The sequence below is a fragment of the Camellia sinensis genome, chromosome 10, assembly GCF_055761805.1.
Source record: "Camellia sinensis isolate YWXY chromosome 10, ASM5576180v1, whole genome shotgun sequence".
Taxonomy (NCBI): domain Eukaryota; kingdom Viridiplantae; phylum Streptophyta; class Magnoliopsida; order Ericales; family Theaceae; genus Camellia; species Camellia sinensis.
In genome coordinates, this window is record NC_138970.1 from 181,982,764 (window position 1) to 181,997,478 (window position 14,715).

Sequence of the window (14,715 nt, forward strand, 5' to 3'; positions counted from 1 at the left end):
AGACACTATTAATCAAGCATGTAATTATGTAATATTTTGAAACTCATAGAATAATTTCAAATTTTTTTAATTAATCATGTGAACTTAGCATGGTGAACGCAAATTATATCCATTCACACTAACAATATATGAATGCATAATTTTAATCAAATTATAGTCTTTAGCACAAGCCAAATGAAATATATATAGATTTTTTTTTCTTAAAAATGACATATTTCTAACTCATTTCCTCCTAACCCTTGCATATCCCGATAAGTAATATTCAAAATTCTTGTAAGAAATTTACCTAGAATAAACTTCTTAGCATGTAAAAGTGGGATTGAATTAGTACATTATAAAGTTCATGCATTGAACAAATTTGGATCATATATTAATATTGTTAGAAAAAAAATTCTAAAAAAAATATATAACTTCTGAGTATGTAGTATAACTAGATCCCGGTTGTAAGTTTGTTGTTCCAAATCCCTATTAAGGTTTTGAAAATGACCTTTTCCTGATATTACATAGAGTAAGAACCTTTTTGGTAATTTCGGTCCCTTGAGCATGCCCAAAAGTTGTTAGCTGGAGGAGCCTAAAATAATTTTCTATTTTAAAAAGGGTAAATCACAAATATACCTTTTGAGATTTGATAAAAATACAAACCACTTCTGTGATTTTGGAAATTATATTCCACTCCTTGAGGTTTCTAATTTCATAATAAATCGCTCATTTTATTAATAAATCATCAAGTCAATTAATAGTTTTTAATGATGTTATAAATATGTTTCAATTAATAATTTAAGATCTCAGTTTTTTGTCTAACTTCAACTTCTACAAGATCTCTCTCTTCAGCTATTAGATCCCACGAGTGTAGCTCAGCCTCAGCTTCTTTGAGCTTGGACTCCACGTGTCCGAATACCTCCACATTCCAAATCTTTAGAGCTTGTTTAAGTGTTCTCAATTTCACCATAATTCTGAATCCAGCCCACCCTTCCACTTGTGTACCAACCCAAACCTTTTCAACTTCTTTAAGAAAGCTGGGATGTAGCACCCAGGCATTTAAGAATTTGAATGGTTTGGGACCCCTACAAAAGTCTTGATTTGGGTTTGCTACTGGTGTGAATGGGTGGTCTGCTACAAATTGATGCAGTCTTGGGATACAAATTGGCAGATTTGGAATGCTGTGTGATTGGGAGGTTTTTATTTTTTTGTCTCTTTTTCTTTGTTTTGAATTGGTCTCTCGCCAATCTGTGGGTGTAGTGCTAGCAGATGATTGTGCTTCCTCCTTGGTGCCAACCTAGTTGGGATTGTGGAGTGTTTGCTATGATGCTTTTTGCACTTCCCTCCTTTATTGATGTATTTTGTTGCTTGTTTTGGCTCATTTCATCAATAAAGTCTTCCTTTTTTGCTGATCAAAAAAAAAAAGTAATTTTATTATTATATAGGAGAGCAATTATAAATTTTTTTTTAGTTAATTCTATTAAATAAAAAATTTTAACAATAAGATATTTGTAATTTTTTCAAACTACAGGAAATGACCTGTACTTTAAGCAAATGTTATGGAGTGTATTTATAATTTATCCTCTTAAAAATCAATGAGGAACATATATTTCGTTTTAATAAAGTAAAAATATATATTACTGTTCGACCTCTCTTAGTTATATATATTTTTGTCTTAGGTATATACTACAAATAAATATCACAAGAAGCATAAGATATATAATATAACTGACTGACCACCATCTATCTTTCTATCTTCCTCTGCAACTATTTCATCCCCCACAAGCTTCCAAACAAAGAGAATTAATGGAAAGTGAGATTTGCAAGTTTTATTCTTGTTGTTGTCCTCTGATATGTAATTTACGATAAACACACCAAACCCAATCTTATCAAGTCAATGGGTATCTCTTCCTTTCTTGATTCCCTAACTTCAAACCATGGTTTCCCAATCTAAACCCTCCAAGATTCGACATCTCTCAATCCATGGCTTGCTTTGAGATCATCAAGGAGAAGAAGAAGATTCACCGAGTCTGGGGGTTTGGGCTTCTGGGTTTTTCAATATGACCACCGTAGCTGGCGGTCATGGTGGCGGTTGTGGCGGTGGTGGTGGTTGCTCTGACGGTTTCAGTCTTATGAGTCGATTACAAGGGTATGAGTATTGTTGTAGTGAAAGTTGCTTAGGATATGATCTAGTTGTTGTTGGTCCTATGGCAGAAGATGAGTCAAGAACTGAGAGTGTCAATGAAGCAGGTTCGAGTTCGAAGGATGTTCAAGATGAGAGGGAGGAAGGGTGGCTTCAATTGGGTATCGGTAGTCACATGACAAGTCATGACAACAAGCCCGAAGATCAGCTTGATCAAACTACTAGAAGAGCCAGTTTGATCGAGCTTGATCTTCTACCTAGCGGGGGTAGCTCACAACATGTGAGATCACTACCACCGCCAGTTTTTCATATGCCTGAGTTTCGTGCGCCAAGGCCGGTTTCAAATATTACAAGTGCCAGTTTCTTGTCACAACGGGCAGCTATTTCGACTTTCCCTCATCATCAAGAGATTAACTGGGCGTTTAGGCCTATGGCGCGAAACTTAACGGTAGCAGTTCCTTCTTCATCGTCTTCTTCTTCTTTAATGCCACCGGGATCATATTTCACCCGGCCATTTCAACTCCACGCTGGAGTAGATGTACCTGCAGGGCCAAGTTTAGATTTCAGAATAGTTGATCCTCCTCGGAGACCCCATTCTGGGATATGGTTTATGCTTCAAGCATCACAAAATCAGTAAGTGCAAAAAGGATAGAAAGTAACAACAAATGTCTACAATTATATTATTCATAGAAAAAATTATTAGGAAATTTATATTTTTGTTTCTCTATGTTCTTCAAGAAAATAAAGCAATCTCATGTACGATGAATTGTACGTGGTTTCTCAATGCAGATCGAAAGAACCCTTTTTGCCTCAGATACCCAAGAGCTACCTGAGAATTAAGTAATTATCACGTCCTTAATTGTCTATTTGTTTTCATTTATTTTTCTCATTACCCAAAATGCTTTTGCTTTTTGTTTTTGTTTTGATTGTTGTTTCTACTTCCTAAGGGATGGAAGGATGACAGTTCGATTGTTAATGAAGTATCTGGTTAATAAGCTCAGACTCGATAGCGAATCAGAGGTATGTAGTATCATCATATCATTATTGAATCTTCATTAAATTTCAAATGCTTATAGAACTAGTTGATTAGTACCTACCATATCATTAAATGAAAGATTGGCAAAACAAAAGTACAAAAAATGAAAAAAAAAAAAAAAAAAACATAGCTATGTTTTCAACCAGCAAATTAATTACAGGTACATGGACATGGTTGGTAAGAGAAACATGACAGAAACAGCAGAACTAAATGGGGTTCTCGTAGTAATATTTATCATTCTTGATTGCATCATATTTAGGTGTGAAGTATATTTCTAGGTAGCTCTTTTCTCTTTTTGTATTATTATCCTTTTATCTTATAATCCATTGTCTAGCAAGATAGATTATGAGCAACCAGGTGTTTTGACTAATTAAGGAAATTATCTTCACTAAAGTTTTTATGTTTAGTTAGTTATTAATGTGTTAGTGATGAGATTAAGGTCTGAGGGTCAAGTGAAGAAATATGGAGATAGATAATTGAGAAAACTACATCCCACCTCTTTCCCTTGATTCCAAAATAAATGGAAGAGAATTGGGCTTTCATTGTTGTAGATATGTGGGTTTAATTACTGTTTGCTTCATATACTATTTAAGGAACATTTCATTGATTTGGGGGTACTTGCATTAAATACAAGAGAAAATGCACCCAAATTTAATGTACATAATCATAGAAACAGAAATTTTGGACCAACAAAAATCTATTGTTTATAAGCATTTTGCATATACATTAAAGCAGTAAGTATACCAATGGTTTGGATACTCGATTATCAAAAAAATAAAAAACAAATAAATAAGTAAATAAACCAAACAATTCTCAATGTATGTATTTTGTCACATTTTGATCCATTACATTCTAATTGTGTCAATTTAATACGTAAAGTATTAAATGTGTCCTTATGTGATCCTTGTGATTGATCCGGTTCCAAATCACTAACCGAAAGGAAGGTATTTTAGGAAGAAATGTCAAAGTAACTATAGTAATAGTCTGTAATGAATGCACAATTGAAACATGGAGACCAAAGTCACAAGGAGGGAATACATCGGGCACCCTTAGTTTAATTAGTTTGATTGTTATTTTTTCAAAAATACCCTTTATTTTTGTTAGTGGTCCAGAACGCTGGCATACATAAAAACCACAAAATACACATTTCATATTTTAGGGACTAAATTGACACATCTAAAAATATGAGGGATTCAAAATGCCACTGAGCGGATAGATTGAGGACCATTATTGTAATTAGCCATACATTGAAAGATTATAGAGATATTAAATAAAAATAAATGTTGACAAGTGCTTAGGGAAAAACTTGTAGTAAAATATTTTTTTTTTTTTTTTTTTTTTGATCAGCATAAGAGAGTTTTATTGATAATAAAAAAGGTACATAGTTAATAACATACATCAATAAATTGGGACAGAGCAAAAAGTGTCATAACTAAGCTAGACGATCCCAATTATGTATCAGATCTATGAAACTATGTATACGTTGGATCTCATATATAATCTCACAACATAGTATGGATCCACTTCGCCTTCTCGACGATTGAGAAAAAAGTATGCAAACAAGACCTGTAATTGAAATCAAATTCATTTGTTGCAATGAGTTTTGAACCTGTTTACTATTACTGGAGAACTCTCAGCAACGGTAAAGTTTATTTATTTATTTATTTTTATCGACAAAATAAATTTTTATTGATGAAAATATACAAAATATGATAAACTACATCAATAAATAGGAGCTCGGAGCTAGCTTAAACTCCAAGTATTGGACAATAGTGTGGAGTATACTTGACAGACAGTCATTTTTTTTTTTTTTTTGATCGACAAAAGAAATCTCTATTGATAAGAAGAAGCTTACATCAATAAAGAGGAGCTTGGAGCTAGCACAAGCTCCAAGCTCCAATTGGTGAGAAACCAACAAAACAAAGCAAGAAAAACAACAAGCCAACCAATAGTCATTATAAAAAATTATTGATTATCAACTCATTTAAAAACTTAAACCGTAGAGAGTAATAACTCTATTATTTATATATTTAACATCTGGAACCAATAGTCTTTATCTTAGTATAGTCTCTTTCCATCATACAACAACATTAAGAAGAAAAAAACATATGGATTTAGACACTGCCCACTCTTCTCATCTAAGAAAATTCTCTTTTTCCGTGATCAAAAGAGTCTTTGTTCATCACGAAAATATTCTTCAGCCTGTGTGCATTGGGTTGAGGTAACTAATTTGTAGTTGCTTAATGCATTGTTTGTGTAGTATTTTTAATCAATAACGTAATAATTTTTTTTATCACGGGATAATACTAACGTACTTTTGTGTAGTTGAGAGACAAAGATGACTTATTGTAAATCAACTAGGCCTAGCCTAGTTGGTCACTATGTCTTCCTTAGGGCTTAATCCCAAGGAGGTCATATGTTCAATTCTCCTTAGGGGGGTTGAATTAAGGGAGTGGAAGTACTTAGGTGCTTTGCCAAGAATGGAGAGATTTTTTCCCATAAGTGCTAATCTAACAACTAACAATTAACATTTGCCGATCAAAAAAAAAACTTATTGTATTTTATGATTTCTCATTTATCAAGAACACTACATAGACAACGTCACCAAATAATCTAGGACTATCTAACAATTTTAGGCGAGGTGGGGAGTGGCGGATTATTTAGAGTATTTTTCATATCTATACTCCTTTGAACTACTGATCATTGTTAGGGAATTTTGGACGGAAATATAGAAAAAAGTAGCTTCTGTTACATATTGTTTTATCATAACTCCTTCAAGATTCTCATAATGGAATAAACTTTTTTTTGATCGGCATAAAAGAAACTTTATTGATGGAATAAACAAGTACAAGGAATAAACTTGATAATCAGATTTACATTCATTTCATTGTCTCCATGAAGTTGGGGTTTATTTTCCCATAACATCCATTAAAATGTTCCCTTTCCTCCATTCTGATGAATTAAAGGCCCAAGTAGCATATGCTGAATATGTGTAGTGAAATCTTGAAAAAATACAAGGCATATAGTTCTTTCTTTCTTTCTTTTCTTCTTCTTCTTCTTCTTCATCTTCTTCAATTTGTTTTTTTTATTTATTATTATTTGTTTTTAATTAAAATAGAATAGGAACACGTACAATCTTTGAACATCTAGGAAAGCCACTACAAAATCTCACCTATTCCTTCCATTTTGTTATGAATGTAGTTCTTTCCTTTACAAGTGATGTATGTTTTAGCAGAAGTATCTATAAACCCTAGTTTCAGTAGTTATTTGAAGAACAAATATTTACATATACTTGGCATAATTTTAAACCTTTTTCCTTCTCTTTGATCAATTAATCCTATTTAAACTTGATTTTTCAATTGAATTATCTAGTATAATCTATCCTTTACTCCCAAGTCCAAGCCCAAGAAGTATGAGAATTATCACTGTCCAGTCCTTATCTAGTTGTATTATTTAGATTTCAAGATCGTTTCGATTCACCTTCTACAGAGATTCTCATTTAGAAGCCTATTATTTAGAGCTGTAATTAATGCTTTCGATAGTTGTTTATTTAAACTACACTTTTTCAAATTACTTCAATCATAAATCAAGTATACATATTTCTGATGCTACATAATTGAAAATGTGGGGCTTTTTTATTTTTATTTTTTTATTTTTTTTATTGTGGAGAAGATGAATTTCCATGGTTGGTGAATAGCTAAGCCATTTCAGCTTTGTTTTAGCAATGATGTTTCCACGAGGTAAAATAGATGAGAGCTTATGGTCTTAAATGTTGAACACACGTAAAAAGAAGGTATCACTACTATTTCTTTAGAATTGTATGATTGATTGTATAGTAGGTGTCCATCTGTAGTTCCTTTCCATAGTGGACCATTTCTAGGTACTAAAGAAGTCCCTTCTTTCCTAAGGTGTTCGTGCCATATCTTAATACCAGAAGAAAGTCATTTCTTGAGGGTAAAGCTAGGTTGGAGACGCGTACTAGAACCCATCTTAATCTTCAAACTAGGGTTTTAAACTAGGTGATGTAGGGAAGTGAATGAAATGAACAAACATATAAAGAAAAATAAAAACAACATGAAATAGAGAAAACTTTCTCTCAATTTGTACTCTTAATTAATGACTGAGTAGCTTCAATGGCTTACAATGCTATTTATAAGGAAAGTGGCTAGTTAACCATCCCACACCAAAATCCACCCCATGGTTACAAAAAAATAATTAAAAAAAAAATTACAAGTTAAGCTCAAATTTGGAATCTAAACAAAAAAAGAAACTTCTCGAAAAAAATTCCTAACTCAATACAAATTTGATTGAAACTCTAAATTGAGTAGTCAATTTTTTTCAAAAACAATAAATTTCCAAAAATTAGGTCAGTGTGCTTATTATTTATGTAGTATTTGCTATGGCACGATTGTGCTACCGCTACTATTTTAGTTGTTTTAGATTATGCAACATAACTCTTAATGGCACCAGCACAATGCATATATTTTATATGGATTTGAAGAATATTCATAATACATTGACACAAAATGGCAACTTACATTCTTTTTTAGTTTCTAATTGATTTTCAAAATAACACAAAATTCTTCCCAAGTTCTATTCATGTGCCCTCACATATTTTCATTGTTGAAGTAACAATATAAAACAAAATATTTACAAAAAAAAAAAAAAAAAAAAAAAAAAAAACCGAAGATGACAAAGAAGCTAAGTAAATTATAATTGGAATTGCCAGCCTGACAACTATGGTGCAGTGTTGAGTGAATTTTTACTCTTTTTCCTAGTCATGTTTGAAATATTATATCTATATCTACTCTTCATAAAAAAATATATAGAGATTTTATTGCAATCATATGCTATAAGTTTTAATCCTAGCAAACTAGGAATGTATCATGTATGAGACACAACATTCCATTTTTGTTTCTTTTAATCAGAATTATCACATAATTTAGTATTTAGGTCAACCCTTATACCTTGGTTTGGATGCATATACTTGTTCATGGAACAAGAGAATGAGCATATACTTGTTCCCTTGCCTTCCATGGGAATGAGATTAGGATAGTATTGTAGTGTGGGAAACTTGCCCAAAGAAGGAAGTTATATGCGACAACTAAACAACCAAGAATGTAATCTCTCTTTCTCTCTCACTCACACAAACACGCAGTTCAAAGATCATTGGTAACAACATTGTATTCCTCATCAATCCATCTAAAACAAAAAGATCTGGTTACATATAGTAGAAATCCAAAACATCTAACTAGGATCGGTAAAAGACGAAAATAAAGAACAAATGTATAAAAAAATAAAAATAAAGTGTACATACAAAGAAGAAAAGATTTACGTAGTTCACCATAAAACAAGAATTACATTCATGATTACCACAATTCTACTATAATTAGAAAGGTGACACTGTTTAGTACTATCAATACCTATACTGACTAACAACATAGGGTAATTTGTTTCATAAAATATGTACTTTCGCATGTGACATGCAACCAAGTACCCAATGATTAGGTCTGTACATAAGTTTGAAAGATTAAATGAAACTTAAAATTTAGAGATAAATATTACATATAGTCTTGTGTATTCCTAGTACTTACCCAAACAAAATGATGTATTTCTAGGGTTAATCTTGCTACCTTTTTATGCGCGCGTGGGAGGAGACAATTAATATGAATGAATTAATGAAGCTCCTTGTTGGGCTTCTTTATTTTCGATTTGTTCATACATACGAATGACAAAATATTCAATTATATATCTAGTGAAGATGAGCCACAAACCATGAGGAAAACAATCAAGGAAATAAAAAAGATGTCATCAATCGATAGAGGTGGGCTGTGCTAGTTTCCTATCTTTTTATAATTATTATGGAATGCATTGACTTTTATGATGTACGACACATCAACTTGTTGGATTATCTTGGCCTAGTTGATGACACTCATTAGCATATAAAAAGTTTGATACTAGCACATCCAAAATCATATCATAGGGCCATGAAAATCACACGTGGACCCTGTCATTCTCACATCTATTTGCATGCGCCATCTCCTTGGAAAAGCTTATAAATACATAAATCAATTACAAAAAAAAATACGTATCTTATACAAATTGATAAGATTTTTTTATATGCGAACTCCACTTTTTTTTTTTTTTTTTTTTTTTTTTTTTTTTTTTTTTTTTTTTTGTAAAATCTTACTTATTCTATGTATATTTCTATGATTAATTTTTGTGTTTATAGTAAAATTATTATTCCCTCCGTATATTTCGTCATGCTTTCGCTTATTTCGGCTCATCTTTCCGACAGCTATGTAGTAGGCTAGTAGGCCCTTCACATTCTTTACCCTATTGTGCTTTATAAAAAAAGGGGTTCATCCTATGTAGTGGTGCACTTTGATGGAATTAAAAAGGCACCATCATCTCATCTCATCCACAATCACAACACCAACCAAAAAACTAAATGAAAACAAAAAAAACAAAATTAAAATTAAAAAATAAAGTCATATTTTACGTGGGAGGAAAGCAATGCATGAGGGGATAAATCTACAACACTACAACAGAATCATTCCAAGTTGTTTAAAAAGAATAAAATAAATAACTGTGATTATTGGATAGATAAAATAGTTATAAATATTTATAATTATAAACAAATTATTTAATGTGTGAATGGAATGCATGCACAATATATAAAAGAACAAGGACAATGATTGGAACATCGACCCCCATTAGAAAAAGAAACTTTGGTCAGATTATATTCAGGGTCATAACAATTCTTAAAACAACACAACCTTTAAAAAAAAAAAATGGCTTCAAATAAAATGTTAACATGTTAGTAACTCAATTAACACATAAAAACATTAGACGCTCCTCTATAAACTTGAACCATAAACCTATAATCAGACAACCTCAAATATTTAAAATGAATAATTTAAGATGGGTTTCATAATGGAAGAGTTGTGTATGATTTTGATTATGTTGATGAATTCGATAAGTTGCAAATACAATCAATGAAAGAACAATAAATAAATCAAGGGTGGTAGTTGAAGTGGGAATATTAACCTTAATATTAGGGTTTATTGAAAGAGAGAGAAAGCAACGTGAATAGGACGTGCATAAGTTTAGAATATATGACGATATTGTGTGCATACATACATACATACATATATATAATAACTTAGGTTAGGTTAGGTTAGGTTAGGTTTGAAAACAAAAAGTAAGTTAAATCGTGCTGATCTCTCGCCGGGCTTTTTGGATCCGTTACCTCTTCATTCAACTATGATGAGATACGAGGATAAATTATCCATAAGTCTTATTTTTTAGACTTATTATTTATTATCAGTCTGTCTTATTTTTATGAATAAATTTATAGTAATAAATTTATTAATTAGGACTTGTAGGTAAATAAACTTAATTAATAAGACTGATTAGTAAATGTCTCGATATATTATAGGTTTTGGCTGCCCTCCAATTAAGATTTGAGTTTGAGGATACTGTTTTAACTCGTGAATCTATCATGAGGTCCTGTTTTAATGATTTGGATTTATCAAAAATATATATCGGGATCCGTGGTGCACCCATACATCTAAACAACAGCCACTGTCTAGATTGGGAAAAAAAAAATTATAAACTCTTCTCCATACTTCATGTTTTCATACTTGTCCATTCTCAATTTTGTGGGCTCCCACCCTGGTAGGCAGCACAGATAATCCAAACAGGCTACTTTGAAGACCTCCTAATAAAGGTTTTTCATGCAAAAAATAAAAAATAAAAAATCAATTTTATCAGACAATTATAAATAATGAAACAAATCACATTTTATTTTATAAAATTGAGAGTTTAAATTTATAATCATATTTACCATTCATTTTATAAAATAAATATGATTTATTCTTATATTTATAGATGTCTGATAAAATTAATTTTTTCTATAAATTATCTTTATTGTGAAATTTACTAGATAGATGATATCAATATCAATGTAAATCCGAATTAGAGTCTAAAAAAGAATATGGATAACTACGAAAGGATAAAGGTAGGGAGTAAACATATCCCCCCAAAAAACCTAACCTTATACATATACATATATACATATAGATAAATGACATTGATATGTATAGAATATTACTTGCACTATAATATACAGATATATGATAAAAGACTAAAGTCTATGGTATTATGATTTTGGTTGGCTTAGTAGCAAAGCGATGTGGGTCCGGTAATGATTAAACTTGTGCAACTTTCAATCGTGGGATAGAGCAGGCAGCCGCAGCCCTAGAGTTAAAAATTATTTTGTTATAAATACAGAAATTTGATCGTTGATCGGACATAAAATATATATAAATAAAATTTGTTGTTAAGATTTATATTTAAAAAAAATATTCATTTATATATATTTTATATCTAATTTTGGGATAGATTTATACTATTTGTGGAGATAAAAATAGAGAGAAATATGATAGGTAAAGTAGACGTTAAGGAGAAATATGATGCAGTGGAAGAATGGACAGACGTAAGCTTATAACAAAGCATGACTTCAATGCTGCACTATTTTTCAAGTGAGAGGAAAGAAAATAAAAAATAAAAATACATATATACACATATATATATATATATATATTTCTATGGTATTTAATATTACACTCCCCATCCTAAAATAATAGTCACTTTTAGATAATTTAACTTTTTTTGATAGTACAATTATTGTACTTTAAAAAAATTATTTTTTCAAAATTTGAAATAATGAAAAATTGAATAAGGGATTAATATTTTGGAACGGAGGATGTAAATTTTGTTAATGAATGTATTAAATTTATTTGTTAGAAAAATTAAATTAATTGTACTTGCTTTTTTATGAATTAATGAGGGAGTAAATTTTTCTATATTTTTTTATTATAGAAGTATGCATTGTAGAATATGTATAACAATTTTAATTTTTATGAATTAATGCCGAAAGAGAAACACCTTATTTGAGATGGTGGGGGCATCAAGGGTGGGGAGGCGAGGGAATGGGGGTATTGGGGGTGGCAAGGTGGAGAGGTGGCGCCAATTTTTAAGTGGGAGAAGAAGAGAGAGGAGAAGGGAGGGTGGTCAGCATGGTAGCAGTAGATGTTGATGGTGAAGCGAGTGGCTAAGTGTGAAGGTGAGAAGGAAAGAGATAAGGGAGGCAAGAGGCGGTGGTGGTTGATGGCAAAGGTGGTCAGCATGGTGGCAAGTGGTGGCAGTGGATGGTAATGGTGAAGAGAGTGAGTAACTTACACTCTGTTTGGATAGAGGGGTTTGGTAATAAAAGAAAAGAAAAGAAATGAAATGAAATGAAATGGTAAGAATTAAAAATCCTTTACTTATTTAGATGGTTAAATAGGATGAGAAATAGTGAGAAATTAGGAGAGAGATAGTGAAAAATCAACTCTCATCAAATCTATGTTTTGTTTCTCACCAAAAGTGGTGAGCTTTAGTGGCAAAAGAATTAGGTTTAATGAAACTTGTAATAAAAACAAAAATCTCCCTCATAAAAAAACAGGACTTAGGACTTATTAATATTGAAGGTTATTTTGATAAAATAAAATTAACATTTTTTTCCCCTTCTCATACTGTATCCAAACAAGATAGGTAAGAAATTATATTTTTTTTTCTTTTATTCATTCAAATATAATAGTGAGAAATTATAATTTTTTTTTTGTCTTTTCTCATTTAAGTGAATAATCAATTTTTTTATTTATTTTTTTATTTTTTAAACGATCCAAACGGAGTGTCAAGTGTAAAGGTGTGAGAGGAGATATTCATGTACTTAGAGCCTATTAAGTAGAGTTTTAGGAATCTTTACGTCTCTAGGGGTCCATAGGAGGAAGTAGCCACTTTTATAATGAAAAAAGATTGTGCAAGTGCTCATCCAAAGCATATCTTAGTGATTACTCTAATGATCATTAATGATCATTTTAAAGTGATCTGCATGATCATCTAGATTTCGAGTTCAATAGCTGCGTGACATGTTTCATCAAACATGTACACCATGATGATGATTGCTATCATTGTGATTTTTAACCCCTTTCATTTTGTATGTTTGCCCATAGAATCAACATGTAATTGTGATTTATAGAAATCGTTGCTTGTCCTTTACATGTTTAAACGATAAATAGGGTATCATCACATTTAATCATTAATTATATATATATATATATATATACATATACGTGTGACAATAAGTGTATATTCACCATGAAATTCTCAATTACTAAAATACATCTATATTTATTTATATCTGTGATTGCAAATAAATATGATAAATTCGTGACCGTAGCAATAGAGTTTAATTAAGTAATATCTGTATGGACGTGATAATCTATAATTTATCAACTTTCTCATTGAAAATATATCTTTGGTTAGACATCCAACCTAAGAGGATTTATTGGACTCTGTAGATCTACTCTCGTGATTCAAATAGTTTATGTTATAACATTAAAATATATATATATATATATATGTATATATATATCAAACAAAAATCAAAAATTAAATTGATCAGATATTAATAATTATATGATCGAATAAAATTTGTCTTATAAAATGGACAATAAATATGATTTTAAGAATAAATAATCTATTTTTGTAAGACAAATATAATGTGATCATTTTGATTTGAAATAGGAGCAATAAGGCCCAACAACCGAGGCCCAGCAGAATCTCTCGAATTGGATGTCAAACTAGGGAAAATCCAATATATTTCTCCATTATTACCTATTTAACACAAACAAGTGTTATAATCAACTAATGAATGTTTTGTTGTGGGGAAGGCGCAGATAGAGATAACATGTAGAGGGCAACAGCTTCTACCATTCTTGACTTTGCAGCATGTTAGAGACAACATATGGAGTCCAAGAAACGCACTCACTTTGCTTCCAGACTCCTCAACCACTGATCACGTCATGGTCCTACACTATTCTAGGAGTGCTTAATTATTTATTTGTTTCATTTTATCATAAATCCCCAAAAAAACAAAAGTTGCCCCATTTATTTAATCGAATCCCACATGTTGTATCATTGTTAAATTATGCAACCCCCTTCTTGTTTTTCAATTCCAGTGCAAAACTAAAAATTGATCACATTATAAGATATATAGCATAAATGAATGGACAAAATTTTACACAGTTTCAAAATCTTGTCCATTGATATATTTTTTGTGATCTGTTTTTGTATTCATAAACTTTTTTTTTTCTCCGCCCTTTCTCTCTTTTATCTATTTCCCAGTGAGTTTTGTTATCTATTTTTCTTTGTTCATTTTATTTTGTTTTTATTTACTTTTCTAACTGATGGAGAAGGCACTTCCGACCCCAAAATGATATATATTTGATTATGCGGTTTCATAATTTAGATCACCATTGTTGAGAAAGCTTAAGGTTGCGTTTACTGAAACTTTAAAATTATGATTTGAAAATATAATTACATTTTGAGTTTGTGAGTTTTAAAATTATAATTTGAATGAGAAAATTTTGTTTGGTTATAAATTTTAAATTGAGTGATGTGACATGATATTTAATTTAAAAATTTACAACTCACAACCAAACACACA

At 30.9% G+C, this 14,715-nt stretch overlaps 1 protein-coding gene across 2 annotated transcripts; it reads left to right on the top strand.

Moving 5' to 3' along the window:
- The first annotated feature begins 1,561 nt into the window (after positions 1-1,561).
- Positions 1,562-14,302, top strand: LOC114283513 (uncharacterized). 2 transcript variants are annotated; one of them, XM_028226353.2, is made up of 4 exons: positions 1,562-2,755; positions 2,912-2,962; positions 3,070-3,142; positions 13,940-14,302. In XM_028226353.2, exons 1-4 carry the CDS (start codon positions 2,040-2,042, stop codon positions 14,099-14,101), a joined length of 1,002 nt encoding a protein of 333 aa, XP_028082154.1. In that variant the 5' UTR covers positions 1,562-2,039; the 3' UTR covers positions 14,102-14,302. The 2 variants fall into 2 exon arrangements, with proteins under 2 accessions (XP_028082154.1, XP_028082165.1); XM_028226364.2 differs by having other exon boundaries at positions 13,946-14,302.
- Positions 14,303-14,715: the final 413 nt, after the last annotated feature.